Source organism: Ischnura elegans, chromosome 8, assembly GCF_921293095.1.
Source record: "Ischnura elegans chromosome 8, ioIscEleg1.1, whole genome shotgun sequence".
Lineage (NCBI taxonomy): Eukaryota > Metazoa > Arthropoda > Insecta > Odonata > Coenagrionidae > Ischnura > Ischnura elegans.
The window spans coordinates 35,319,516-35,334,842 of NC_060253.1; the positions used below are offsets into that span (position 1 = coordinate 35,319,516).

General features: G+C 37.4%; 1 protein-coding gene across 6 annotated transcripts in view; it reads right to left on the reverse strand.

Moving 5' to 3' along the window:
- Positions 1–298: 298 nt before the first annotated feature.
- The window catches only part of LOC124163547 (sodium-coupled monocarboxylate transporter 1), a 46,284-nt gene continuing 31,255 nt past the window's right edge, over positions 299–15,327 (reverse strand). For all 6 annotated transcript variants that reach the window (XM_046540524.1, XM_046540523.1, XM_046540520.1 and 3 more), the window contains 7 exons: positions 14,238–14,347; positions 13,962–14,148; positions 12,923–13,009; positions 10,951–11,159; positions 6,188–6,387; positions 3,460–3,634; positions 299–2,362 (listed from right to left, as the gene is read on the reverse strand). In XM_046540524.1, coding sequence (XP_046396480.1) covers positions 3,507–3,634; positions 6,188–6,387; positions 10,951–11,159; positions 12,923–13,009; positions 13,962–14,148; positions 14,238–14,347 — 921 coding nt within the window. In that variant the 3' untranslated portion in view covers positions 299–2,362; positions 3,460–3,506. The remainder of the gene's footprint in view (positions 2,363–3,459; positions 3,635–6,187; positions 6,388–10,950; positions 11,160–12,922; positions 13,010–13,961; positions 14,149–14,237; positions 14,348–15,327) is intronic.

A 15,327-nucleotide genomic window follows, 5' to 3' on the forward strand; every position in this document is an offset into this window, starting at 1 on the left:
AACCTGACGGCAATGGCAAACTTTATCCGTTGGTGTATTTTCTTTTATGAAGGAAAATAATTGTGTTTTTATATTTTGGGGGGGTCCAGACCCCCCTCCCTCCTGGCTATGCCACTGTCGATCAAACTGATGATTTGTCAAGTTACACCAATACCGAGAAATGCAAAATGGCTGACATAATCTGATGCATACACTGATCTTGAATTCATAGCTATCTGAAAGAACTGAAATCATAAACGGGAGAAATTATAAATCAGGCACCACCTTCCTCACAACTTATCCCATACAAAAGGCAAGCTAATGATTTATAACATCTTTAATCTACTCACATTGGCTCGAAAGGCACACATAGCAACCCACCAGAATACATTCATGTTCCAATTTTTATTAACTTTGTCAGAAATCCTGGATACCAAACGTAAGTGCGCGACAAATAAAATAGGATTTTAAAATTTGAACTGAAACAACAACAGTACCGACGTAATCGAGTTTTTGCTCACTTGTTATGAAAATTTATGCTCACTTTAATTTATTCAAAAGTAATTCATCAAATTTCATTCTTTTCACTTACAAAACACAGATAATGAACACCCAAAAGGCCAAAACATGCATAAGGGTATAAGTCAAGATACAATGAACGACTTTCAGTTAGTGAATTTATAAATGCATAAATTGATATGTGATGCCAAATAAAATCAAAATCTCAGAGAAAAATCAGAATAATATCACAATTCCTTTAAAAATTAAAATTTCCCGAATGTAGAGTTTTGACTTTAAAGGATGAATAGCCTAGAATTTACGGTCAAAAGTCACAGCTGAATGAATGCTTCCTAAATGTTACTATGGTTTTCCTTTGGAGGTTCCAGATTTTGTAAAACATCAACATTTAATAAAATTAGGATAACCAACAATGACCCTAGTATAAACTGGGTAAAAAACATCTCTAACATTACTATTTGTATGCAGCATTTGCACTGCAAGATAATTCATTGCAGGTATATCACTAAATAAATGAGCAAAATTTTGCTCAATTTTGGAGGCCCTTGAAAGGTGTAGAACCCACCATTGTTATTGTCATTGATTAGGACACATTACAATTTTTAAACACAAGCAGTACCTCTCAAATTTATTTTACAAATTTTAAAAATGTTGGAACCTTGTGACTGACAAGTTACAGAAAGGTTTTCAGATTACAGCTATAAGTTACAACCACAATATTTTCATCCCAAATGTTATCATCAGGTACCACGTGTTTATGTTTTAAATGGAATTAGATGAAGGATTCAGATGATAGGGAATGGATGCCTGATCTTCAACCATTAGGAAGGGTAACTGACATTCTCAAAATTATCTCCTAATGGCAAGAATGAGCATTCATGGGAATAACCTGAGTGATGACCTCTAGAGCAGTGCCCATATTAGTCAGGAAATTTGTGATTGCTCACACCATGGACACAACAGATATACAATAATGGAATCACACAAACTGAACTCTAAAACATTGCCATAGCTATGAAATCACAGTCGACAGAGGGACATGCAAACAGAATACCAATGAAGTTTTACCCAAGCTTATGACACAGGAAACAGACCAATGATAAGTATAGGAATCTTCTTTCATGATTACCAGGTCTGGCCAAGCATGAATAAATGAAGACTGACAGTCAAAGTAAGTAATCTCACAAGGATGAATTATTATCTACCCAATAAACATTACAATGGAGGGATTTTGAATACTCAATGCTCATATTATCAGAGGTTCATTTATATGTCCAAGTCATGATATGCAAGAAGTACAGTGATAATTCATCAATGGTCAACGTAATCCACCTAAATGAGAGAACATAGCTATGTAAGACATAGGTTACAAAAACTTCTATACTGACTACACAACCATAGTTGGGCTCAGAGGTACTATGGCCACCAGTTACTGACTTAGTTATACATAGGAGTCTCTATGGAATTAGCAATATCAACCATTAATATGTGGTATAATAGAGTCTCGAACCACATATTGTGCTGCAGGCCCTTGTATCTGTACACTTGGGCACTAGCAGTATTCGATCACAGAACAATATACTTGACAGTAAGTACGCCTTCCATAATTTGATACATACAAAATATTTCAAAACATAGGTACATTTCATAAAATGAAGTTTAAAAAAATTGATATTTTGGCAAGACCTTAAAGTCCAAATAAAATGCTAACATAATCAGTGCTAAATTATTGAGCTAGCACTAATTGTACACAATAAATAGAACAAGGTACAAAATACACCCATTACTTTGAAGTTGGTAATTTGACTACTCAAACTGGACATGGAATTTCAGGTAACAGCAGCAGTCTGACGTCTAAGGCACCCTGAAAGAAAAAATTACAATACTACAGCCAATCCAAAAGTTTTAGGCAAGCCTTGCACAATCAATAACATAAAACAATTCACCTTTTACTGCTTTTTTCTGACTATCAATTAAAAAATTAATAAACCATTTCTTTTGCAACCCTTGGTTTGTAATATGTACATTTCTAACCTGCCATGTCAATGGTGTTCAAATTCACAATAATTACCATTGTAAAACTTTCCACTCAATTGGGAATCAAACCACAGGAATTCATGGAACCTAGATAGAAACTTAGGCTCACAACACCAAATGGTCGGTTTCATGATTCTTGTTCCAGGGAACTAATTCTTCCCATGGCAATAGGGTGGTTTCCTGTTTTTTATTGGCTCAATCGAAAGATTATTACTCCTGGAGTACGTATTTCAAACTTTTAGATTTTTAAATGACAGTATTTATTTTTGGCAATTTAAAGAAAAGTGAAAAATTTCAAGCACGCGAAAATGCGACGGCTAAGTATGAAAGCTGGGAAAAGCCCGTGTGCTGTCATTCTAGTTCCGGCTGTCGCTGCGTGAGGCCACCATGGTGCGAGGCAATGAGCGCCGATACGATGCAGGCTGCTAGCAGGTAGCGCTTAGCTTAAATAAGGATTATTAATACCCTATCAAATGAAGGAAACTTTCTCACCTTAGGCAAATTTAATAAGTGATTATTAAGAGATGTTTCCCTTAGCTCTGTGCCGCATGCATGCATTGGTAATCTCAGACGATGTAAAACTACTGACTACTCGTATAGCATCTAGGTCCCTGTGAAGTCACGTGGAGAGGCATCCCATGGCCGCCAATCTGGCCTTTTTCAAATGAGGTTAAAATTGACCATTAACATTCGTCTAAACTAGGATTTCTAAAACCAAATTCTTTGTATATTATGAATACACTAATGGAGGATAATGAATCACAACCAATGCCTTTCGTTTTCTTTGATGAAGGAAACTCCCCATTGTAGTGGCAATAAATGTGCACTCATTATTAATCTGATCCCCCTATTTTCATGGAGTCAACAATAAAATAAATCAAATGAATTTAGATGGCTAAAAAAGTCTAGAATGCATGTACTTACCTAACTGTTAGCATGCTTGATGCAGTGCCTCTCCCACTGGTCCTCTCCTACAGCAATTCATTGTTTTCAGGATCCTTCCACCGGTTGCCTACAGGGTTCCCACCATTTTGCTGACTCACACTTCCACTAAGTGATGTCAATTCTAAATCATTTTCCTCGTCTATCTTTTCTTTTTCTGAAATAGAAAAATTGCTGTCAACATTTCAATCTTTCACAAAATCCTTTCAAATCAAGATAAATTATAAAGAATAAAAGTTTAGGAATTCCAGTGTTTTGCCTACTCCAATTTTTGTTTGGTTCCTGACATCTAGTCTCAGTCTCAGCCCGTAATAAAACATTTCACTTAAACAGTGTAGTGTTCAAAAGCTATTATATACTGGTTTCAGCAGGGTCATTCTAAAACCAACATCAAATTACATGCATACATATAAGAGGGTTGTACAAAAAGTAAGGTTCCCAATGAGCTACAATGTTGAGGGAAGGTTCTAGGCTAAATCCCACAACTGTGCCGTGTGCAGTGGTTCCCCTACTCTCGAGTCAACAATGAAAGTGTTGATCCTCGTTCCCGCCAAGTGTGAGGATCGAGCAGTAATCTGATTTCTCCAGGTAACGAATATATTGCCCATAAAGATTCATCGGCAACTGACTGAATTTTATGGTGAAGAGTGCATGTCCGCTCCAGGGGCACAGCTAGGAATAGGGTGGTTTCCTATTATTTTTTTATTGCCTAAATCGAAAGATTATTACTCCTGGAGTACGTATTTCATGCTTTTAGATTTTTAAATGACGATATCTATTTTTCGCGATTAAATGAAAAGTGAAAATTTTCAAGCGCGCGAAAACGCGACGCTTAAGTATGAATGTCGGGAAGTCTCTCCGCGTGACGTATTTCTGGTTCCCCCTCCCGCCCTGCGAGGTGACCTTGAGGCGAGGCTTAGCGCTGATACAACGCAGGCTGCTAGCGGCTAGCCTAGTACCCTGCTGGCTGGTAGCGCTTGGCTTAAATAAGGATTGTTAATAACTTATCAAACGAGGAAAACTTTCCGACCTTAACCAGTTTTAATAAGTGATTGTTAAGACATGTTTCCCTGAGCTCTGCGCCTCATGCATGCAATGGTAACCTCAGACGACGCATAACTCCTATCTTCTCCTATAGAAACTAGGTCCCTGTGACGTCACGTGGAGTGGCATCGCATGGGCGCCAATCTGGCCCTTTTCAAATGAGGATAAACATGGACCATTGCCATTCGTCTAACCCGGTATTTCTAAAACAAAATAATTTGTATATTATGAATACACTAGTGGTGGGTAACGAATCGCAATCAATGCCTTTCGGTTTCTTTGATGAAGGAAACCACCCTATTAAGGCCAGGGGGAGGGGTTTAGGCACAACTACTAATGCGGTGTCTGGGGGTGTGGAATACCTGCCAGGGTAAGTGGGAGGTGCGGGGGCACTCCTTAAGAAAATTTTCAAGATAAAGGATTCTAAATGGTGAGTTTTACGGCTTTCGAAGGGATACTTTATTAATATTTACACTATTCTGTAAGTAATATTAATCCAATTAAATAAAATGGATTAAACTTTAAAAAATTTCTGAGCTCTGGGGGAGTGGTGTTATCCCCCAAACCCCCCCCCTCTGTGCACCACTGGTCTGCTCAGCAAGTCCGTAAATGGTACAGGGCTTTTGCTGAGGGCAACACGGAAGTTTACCATGAAGAATGGAGTGGAAGACCTCCGGTTTTGGGTGCGATTGTCCAGAAGATTAATGATGAGATGCTCAAAGATCGGAGGCTCACTGTCCATGAACTTGCTGAATGCATTCCTGAGCCTTCCAACAGCACAATTGAGAGAACTTTAACAGAAACGTTGGGTTATTACAAGATGTATGCTCGCTGGGTCCCCCGGATGCAGGCTGATGGACACAAGAAGCAAAGCCTTGACCTCGTTCGCAAATTTCTTCAACATTTTGAGGGGGGAATCAACAAGGAGAAGTCGCTGAAGTCTATCATCACGGGAGATGAAACGTGGGTGTTCTATTACACCCCCGAAACAAAACACTTAGGTGGCAAATGCTTCAAGAGGGATGATGAATGATGAGGTCACAGGCTTCCTCAACGGGTTGGCGGGAGACTTCTTCAACTTAGGAATATAAAAGCTGGAGCACTACCTTCAAAAGTGTGTCAAAAAAAAATGGAGACTACGTTGAAAAATTGGCAAAAGTGTAAGCTTTTCAACAATGTGAAAATTAATAACAAGTAACAATTTTTTTATTTGTAAAAAATATGGAAACCTTACTTTTGGTACAACTCTCGTATATATACATCATACGCTATAAGATCTAATACATAACTAAATTTGCAAAAGAGTATTATAAACCTTGCAAATTGAGTATTTGTGTGCTTGTGGTATTTACATTGTACATATGTATTATTGCAGTGAATGTGGTTTCAAAAGGTCTCCATGATAATGTGTTGGAAGCATAACATCATAAATGAAATATATCAAGCAGGTTCCATTTAGAAACTTAATTCACTTCACTAAATGGCACACTTTGATGTTTTTTCATGTGCATTTTCAAGTGTGCATGAAAAAATACTATCTGAAACGATGTGAAAGCGATGCATAGTGTAGGGAATTGAGTTTCCAAACCGAACTTGCAAGATCTCTTTCATTTATGAAGGTACTACAGTGTGTAGCTATTGGATCATGGGGAAAAATGACTCATACCAGGCTCCGCCTCTTGCATCGCTTTCCTTCTGCGTAGCAACCATCGTCGCACGGGTGGGGCAAACAGGTTCGCGTTCAGCTTGCTCACATCAGTCATTCCGGTGCACAGGCTCACAAGGGAGCCCACCACCATGACCGAGATCAGCCCCAAGGACGACAGATACAAGTACGACAATCGATACAGCATAAAAACCTCAGAGCTGAGGGGAGAAAGGAAAAGGGTGATATGTAAATATGCATGTATGACAGTGAACTAGATATGAATTTCTTGTTATTACTAGGGGAAAAATGGACAATGGACCCTTCAGTGGACAAGTTAAATGTTGCTATGCAGTCGGGTGCTCGGGTCACTCTAGTGACTCAATTTAATTTTTTTTATTTCCTTAATTTTTCAACATTTTTGTAAAAAAAATGTACAAGCAATAAATTTGGACTTTTTTATTTTTTTAGTGAACTTTTTGTCACAAGGGAACACATTTATAATAATAGTGGAACCAGTGGCATAGCCAGGGCTTGTGTTTGTATTGTCATGCATTACGTCTAGATGATCCATATGCATTACGTCTACACGAGCCATAGAGTGGCTGCAATAGGCCACTCTCAACTGTTTTAGAAGGGAGATACATAAATGCGGCACTCTCACCGCTTTAGAATGGTGATGGCAGCTGGCTTGCTCCAGGTGCAACCTTAAAAGCCCATTTTGGGAGAAGCTCTCTATCTTTCCCCTCCCTCAGAAACATGCACTGGTCCTCTCCCTCCTCTCTAAGAATCAGAGTATATAAACCCGTGGATCCATGGACCTCACGGGAAGAGACCTAGCTCGCTCTACTGAAGGCTATGCTTCTCCAGGGTTCTGGAGACTGCCATTTTTATCAAATAAAAGTCTCTTTCCCACTAGCATCACTTGGATTTCAATCCTAAGTACCTAAGAACCCTTATCAGAGAGTCGACTTACCTCGGGTCGATCTCTCCATTTCTGTTGAGGGCACCGTGAAGTCTGGACACGACAGTATATCTCAGGGTAGGGTACCCGGGGGGTCCCGACCCACCCCAAAATATAAAAACACTATAATTTTCCTTCATCAAAGAAAACAAAATATTAAAAAATCATGGATTTACAAAAGATTTCTTTGACAAATGAAGTTTTTTCCATTGTGAAAGGTGTCAAAATTAGTTTAAAACCCTCTTCTTAGTACCCTGTTTTTAAAAACTTTTAGCCCCTGGTTTCGGACCACCCCTGAACAAAATTCCTGGCTACGCAACTGACAAGGAGAGACCACGTACCTTGCTCCGCCCTTTTCAATGCCCTATTTTTTATGGCATTCGGAATGGCGAAAAAATCTCTGAATTGATATTGGTTCCATTGAATGGGCCTTAGTTGGTCTGTAATTAATTAATTTTTGAGGGGTGTTTTTAACAAGCGCTACATAATCCCAAAATAACGCTGCACCATACAGATGGGTTGGTTGGTCTAGAGGTGAGCCAGGGTTTGAGGCTTCGTCATGGCAGTATATTTTGTAGTCTTCATTTTGATCATGTGGCGACACATATTTCAATAGTTTTAACTGCAGCAAACATGGGCGTGATAAAATTTTTTTTTCATCATAATGGTGATTAGGTATTTAAGCAGTGTCATTATGGACGCGGTGATATGAAGACTACATTTCTACTATCCTCAAAAACATGCAGAAAGATTAATGGTGGGCAAGGCCTATTTACAGATTTTTTGAAGCATGTAGCAAAATTTATTTTTATCAGGCCTGTTTAGGGGAAAAATTTAAAAAAACAAGCTTTAATATAGCTATTTTGACATTTTTGGAAAAAAAAGGAGGGACTATATGCAGATAAATACGGCATGTGAGGTTTATGAGGACTAAATAATCTGCAGCTACTGAAAATCACACATATATGATGCCATCGTTAGAAAAATGGCACATGAATGTGGGCGCACATGCCTACTGAAGGTTTAAACAGCAATAAATGAAGTCAGGCTGGGTTGGTTTCGGTTGGGAACTGGTATGACATTTTTGACAAAAAATGATGGCGTGGCTTTATATAGAAAGGGGGATGGATTAAATCCACATAAAATTGCCAAGGCGCTATTTATGGACTTGTAGAAACATGTAGCAAAATTTATTTTAAACAGAAAGCATGCGTTCACAACCAAATATATGTAAATGCCAAGTATAGTTTGTTGACGTTTATAAATATTTTAATATAAAATTGTTTTTTATTATTTTGCGCATTCATACTTATGCATATGGCCTTTCAGTTCATGTCTTCGTAGACATTCTCTACTTTATTTTTTTTGCAATGGCTCAATGATTCCTCTTATTACAGCAATGTTATCATCACACCAATATCTATGACGCGTCGGCCATAATGGAAAATAGCATCAGTATCTTCAGCAGTGCCATCGATGATTTGAGTCTCAAATAGGATGAGGAAACAGATGGGAGGTGCTTATACAGGGTATACTACATTATAAAATTCACGGTTTTTTTTCCAGGTTTTCACGGTCTAAATGTCATCAAATTCACGGTTTTTAAATAAGGCATTTACAGGCATCCCCCGAGTTACGTAAGAGATGCGTTCCGGCAGACTATGCGTAAGTCGAAATTTACGTAAGTCGAACCTTTGCGTTGGCGCTTCAGAGATTGCTGTATAACAAGTTGTATCGTACAGGAATGAGCGCAACCACATACGCCACCACATCCATCGCTAGAACTGCAAATTTTCACGTTGATTATTGACTTGGGATTTATAAGCGATTTTTCTACAGAAATTAACGAAATTTCCTTCGAGGAATGACAAAAATGGATCACTTTGTTATTTTTAGCACGTAAAAAACTCTATAACTATTCGATATTTTTTCTACCATAGGTTGTACAAGCGAATATATACTTCTTCGCGCTCGCATTCGAAAATTAACGTAATCATTTGAAATACGGTTATCGCTTACGTAAGTACGGATTTACGTAAGTCGAGACATACGTAACTCGGGGGATGCCTGTACGCAGAAATATTGATCACGTAACAATCATCGGCCGCACGTTAACTACAAATGAAACAAACACAACACATGCCTTGAATGCAAATGCAGCAATGACAGCAATGCAGCTTATGACGTCACCTATCGCTAGCAAAATTCATATCCCGCTAAAGGGTGTGAGTGGGAAAATGGAGAGAGCAGGGTGGCAGGGAAGTGAAGAAGTGCTTGATTTTTTGCCAGGGTTAACGTCTTCCAATCGCAGGCTTAAGGTCAATGTGCTGTCATGGCACACGGACCAATTAACACACTCAATGCTGAGAAAATTTATCATAACACACCGCCACGCGGAAAAAATATTTTGCAATAATATCAGATATTGTGTCTTCTTTAATCGTATACAATCATACATAGTTCAAAATTATTAAAATTTGCACTATTAACAACGAAAATATTAAATATTATAATAAAATTATAATAAATATATTATAATAAAAAGAAGGCAAAAAATCTGCTGCAAGCAAACGACTTGTATCCAGTCACAGGAGAAGACACACTGAGACGCTGGGCACAATTGCAGGGTCTAGTAGAAGACGCGGAGGCAGATGGCGGGCCGAGAAACCCAACGGGACCGATGCCTTGTATTCAAGGCATCCGCGTCCTAGGCTAGCGCAGGATGCCTTGAATTCAAGGCATCCGCATTGAGTGTGTTAATAGTTGCGCTTTCGAATACACGTGTGCAGTTAAATGTGTGGACAGTATCTGCACGTGACTCGGCCTTGAAACATGATCGAAATATACATCGATTTTTCTTTAATTCCATCTATCGTACTTCTACAATCAATTTCGAGAGATTTCTAAGGTTTTATGGCGAAATTCACGGCTATTTCCAGGTTTTTTCACGATAGACGAAATTCACGGCTTATTCACGGTTTTAAGGTTTTCACAGTTGAGTGGGAACCCTGTTATAACAGAGGCCAAGAGTGAACATTTTAAACCAGTGAAATCATGAGCTCAAACTTGTTAGTCCCTTCAAAATGGCACTAAAGGCTTGACACCAGTTGGGTGATAAAATACTGTAAGTCGCCGTGTGCAGTAAATGGCTCTCTCATCGTCCGCCGGAGAAGGATAGGAAAAGTCGCACAGAAAAAAGGAAGAACTCATATACAAGAATTGCCATGAGAAAAAATTCCCCTGGACCGGGAATCGAACCACGGACCTTTGGCTTTCCGGGCCACTGCGCAGACCACTACGCTATCCAGGTTCTTTAATTCCCATGGCAATTATACCGAGGCTCATGGTACTAGGTGTTAGGCCCTCGCGGTCCATCAAGGATGGCAACGCGTGGTTCGATTCCCGGTCCAGGGGAATTTTTTCTCATGGCAATTCTTGTATATTTCACCGCCGTTCACGCGGCAGGGTTTGGAATATTATACGGAAGAACTCATGTCTGGCACAATCACGCTTATTCTCACTTCATTGACATACCCATGCCGACGGAGTACCGCACCATCGTCTCCCACTTGTCAGCATTTCAGATATAGGCTTGGGTGCATAGCAAGATCACGTTCACAGCATGTCTTACCTAATATGGTCATGCAAGCACTTCCTATGGCCGAAGGGGATGGGTGGTGGGGAACGTGAGAAACGAAAGGAAAGGAGAAAATGCTGACTTTGGGGGGGGAATGGAAATGAAGGGAGAAATACGACAGCCGCCACTTACAATACACAATTTTTGAACGTGTTCAGCTCGTAAGAGGAGGATTTTACTCACTCAGGCTCTTCATCACTCTGTGTCGCACTTAGCACCTCTTGATGGACTGAATCAAAAGCTGATGAGTTCAGCGGTGCCATGACTGGGCAAGCGTCCATCAAAATTGGCAGTGTATGCAGGGGAATCCGCCCCGATGCTACAGAAATCTGCTGCCCAATGCAGCACCAAGACATGAGCACAATGGCAGCCATTCCTCCAGCCAGGGCACCCTGTACAAATTACAGTGAAGAAATGAATGTTATTCCAAACCAGAAGTAATAACAATACTTAATAATAAATTTTATTTTACTTCAATTTTACCAAGCAAGTCAAGAGTCTGACGTTACACACAAAAAATATACTGTACACACATATGAAACATTCATTGACCCATTAGAGCAAAAAATTTCTGTATGGGTGGACATTCACCTTGACTTCTTAAGTTATGACATTACATTAGACTTGTAGTGTCATAAAAGTTGAGTACATATTTGCATAATTTTTGGAAACAATGGGAAAAAATATTTCAGTCCTAAAATTCCATTCTAAAACTGTTATCCCTTTATTATGTATTATATACTAATTCAGCAAAACAGTGTTTAAGTTATACTTAAGATCTTGCACCTTAACAAACTGTCCCCATCTTCCTTATTTATTGACATGAGCAAACCTTAATGGCACTCACTGTTAGCTACTGCAAGCTTTGTTTATATCCACATTGTGTATCAATTATGGTATCTATTTGGTACCTTTAGTATACATCACACAATGTTTCTACTCCTTCACTATCAATTCTAAAAAAAATTAATTACAAACATTATTAATGATAACTGACATAAATAAGAAATACCAAAAAATGGATTGACTTTCTGTATAAAATTTTCCTGATATACACTCTTACCCCAACTCTGATCCAAGCCCTTACTCCATTCCTTTTCCTAAAATTGATAAATTTTGCTGTTTAAAAAAATATTAATTTACTTTTCTTGAATTCCCCATCTAGTACATAATTGGCTGAAACTAATATTTTACAATATACGCACATCTAAATTACTATCCAAAAATAAAATTTAGAGGCAACCAATGAATTCTTTTTTTCTTTTAAACATTTATGTACAATGTTTTCACAATATCATATTTCAACTCCCCCCAGGAGATATTCATGCAGTACTTTTATAATACAAGTCAACGACCAGTTGATGGGAATATAACCTTTAGCTGAAATTAAAACTATCACTGATGTCAATACTTGTTATTTACCTATATAATTAACAAAAGATGAACTTTTGAAGAAATGGGATAAGTAAATGCCCCCAGAGGCCTTAGCTTCAGAGCAGAAGATATTATTATTAGTATTTTATTTTCCCAGCGATCTTGTACATTAAATAATGTCCCAGTTATAAGGCACATCAAGTCATACAATATATAAATACATATAGATACCAACATAACAAACAGTATATTACCCTATAAACGTATTTACATTAACACTTTGAGTGCTAACGGTGTAATATTACGCTGCATGTGGTCATGAGATAATTGCGAGCGGCGTAATATTACGACACGCATATTGTACACATTGTAACGGCTCCCACCTCCAAATTATGCCGCTCGTACTTCACGGATTCATAGATGAAATCTTTTAGTTTGCTCGAATGGCACTATATAGAATATGCCTTCATATTTTTTTTTCTCCAAAGTCGTGCATTGTGAGAGCCGTCAGAACTGATAGCTACGCTAGCACTGAGGGATAGACCTGGTGAAAACGACCCAGCACCCAAAGTGTTAAAGAGCATCATCCAGATATTCCTCAACTGAATAATACGTTTTTCTTAGTAAGAGTTTTTTCAACTTATTTATAAACAAAATATCATCATTAACATTTTTAAGATCAGCAGGCAATTTATTAAAAAGTTTTATGCCCATTCCTATATATAAAATAACATCAAAGGTAATAATGAAGAAAATGTATAATCACTGATGGGCCAATTACCTTGGTATTAGCGAATGGACAAGTTATTCCCAAAGTAAATACACCAAATGATGTTCCAGCAGCAACTGCACTGATTGTGTACGCAACCTACAAGAGGAGAATATACAGCTATCATTATCAGGTTACATATACGTACTAAAGAAGTTTTTAAGTTAACAAAAATAGTTTCTGTATTGTATACTACGAAAATAAACCTAACCAATAATTCTAACGGCTTGTTTCAAAATTTAAGCAACTCCAGTTTGAAAGCTTATATCCCAGGAAAAAAACAATTTCACAAAGGCTAAACATGCAGAAAAAGCTTAATTTGTTTGAAGGGAAAATTATTCATCGCAATGTGAATTGATATTTTTGAGGTGAGATTGAAAAACTTTTCCCGTTTTTTGTCACTGTGGGAGACACTGTAACTTCGTTGGCATGAAGCTTCATAGTTATATTGTATATTATTTTATGTACATATTGTATATTACAACACCCATTTCAATTACTAAGAGTTGTATTATATTACATACATAACATGTACCAAAGATAAAAACAGTATTTTCTTTGAAATGTTCAAGGACTGATCTATCCACAGTGTAAACCATTCAACACCCATTTATATTACTAAGAGTTGTGCGATGGTGGTTGGCGTAACATGGTGAAACTCCTTCATGATGCACAAAGATTAAGAAGAAAAGACTTAGCTGTTTCACAAAATAAAATATATTTGCGACCGGTTTCGATACAGTGTATCATCATCTGGCCCGATGATGATATGCTGTATCGAAACCGGTCGCAAATATATTTTATTTTGTGAAACAGCTAAGTCTTTTCTTAACCTTTGTGCATACTAAGAGTTGTATTATAGTAAATACAGAACATACATCAATGATAAAAACAGTATTTTCTTGGAAATTTTTTAGGATTGAGCCAATTGAACAGCATTTTCTTTGAAATGTTTGAGGACTGATCTATTCACTGTGTAACTTGTGCGGATCAAAACTACCATTAAAATGCTAACGATAAAATACAGGTTAGGAATAGGAAATTAACCTACCTGAAGAATGCCTCCCAATTTAGAAACAATGTATATGCCTCCAATAGCAATCAATCCCAAAAATATGATTAGTCCTCGAGCCAACAACGCCACTATCCCAGTACTTTTGAATTTTACTTGGAAATATGAATCCAACAAGTCCTTCATGACCACACATGTTGTTGAGTTCATAACAGTGGACAGAGAGCTGAAAAAAAGAGGAACATAAGGACATAATATTGATCCATCCACAATTCAGCCATCCAAGCGTATGCAAACATCAAGAAAGATCTTTACCTGAGTGCAGCACTAAAGACCCCGGCAATGAAAAGGCCAGGGAACCCAAAGATATGATGGGCTGTGTGCATTACGTAGAGAGGAAGTAATTGATCTCCAGAATCAATCAGCTATGGGAAAGACAGCAAAATTCTTTCATTAAGACATTATATTTTTAATTTGGAAAAGTGAAGCAACAATAACATCACCCTATTGCATAACAAACTCAACGAGATAAATTTTCCCCAGGAAAAATAGAAGTGACTGATTTATTTTACTGTAAAAATATTGTTCATTAACTTTTCTAGAATTCATCATCTTGTAATTGACTGAAACTCATATTTTATAATCTATGCACATTACTATTCCAAAAAGAAGATTTAGACACAACCAATGAATGCTTTTTTTTTTAATTTTTAAGCATTTACATTATTCTCAGCACATTATTTCAGCTCCCAAAATAAACGTACATAGAAATCGAAATAATATACATAGAAAAAATTAATTATTTTTTTAAATATAATAGATATATACTGATATAATTAAATAGTACATAATAAGAATTTATTATTGCTAAAATTAATTCATTATTGTTAGGTTATATGTAATATATCAGGGTGTTCCTTATAACATTGACCATTTTTCTCGATGGCGAGAGAGCAAACAAATTAATTCGTATTGCAGGATAACAAACAATGGATATCAAAGACCAATCATGATCTTAAATTCAAAATACATAAACTTATTACAATGCTATTTATATTTTCTTACTAGCTGACCTGGCAAACGTTGTTTTGCCATATAAATTATTTCTAGTAAATATTTTGGTGGTCAAATAAAAAATAACTAACTTACTGTAAGCGTGTGGGGATGTGGTATATGACTGAAAGAGGAAGATGCTGTGAACGATATTGACGTATACAAAAAAGTAAACATTCATTTTTTTAATTCACTGGACTTTTATTATCTTTTATACATATATATAAAAGAAGATATCTGTTTGCCAACCAAAGTTAGTTCACAAGTGCATCTCATGCTCCCAAATCACGTAGTGCTTTTGGTTTTGTCCAACTTGTCCTTTGCATTCTTATTTCATTACCAGTAGCTACGT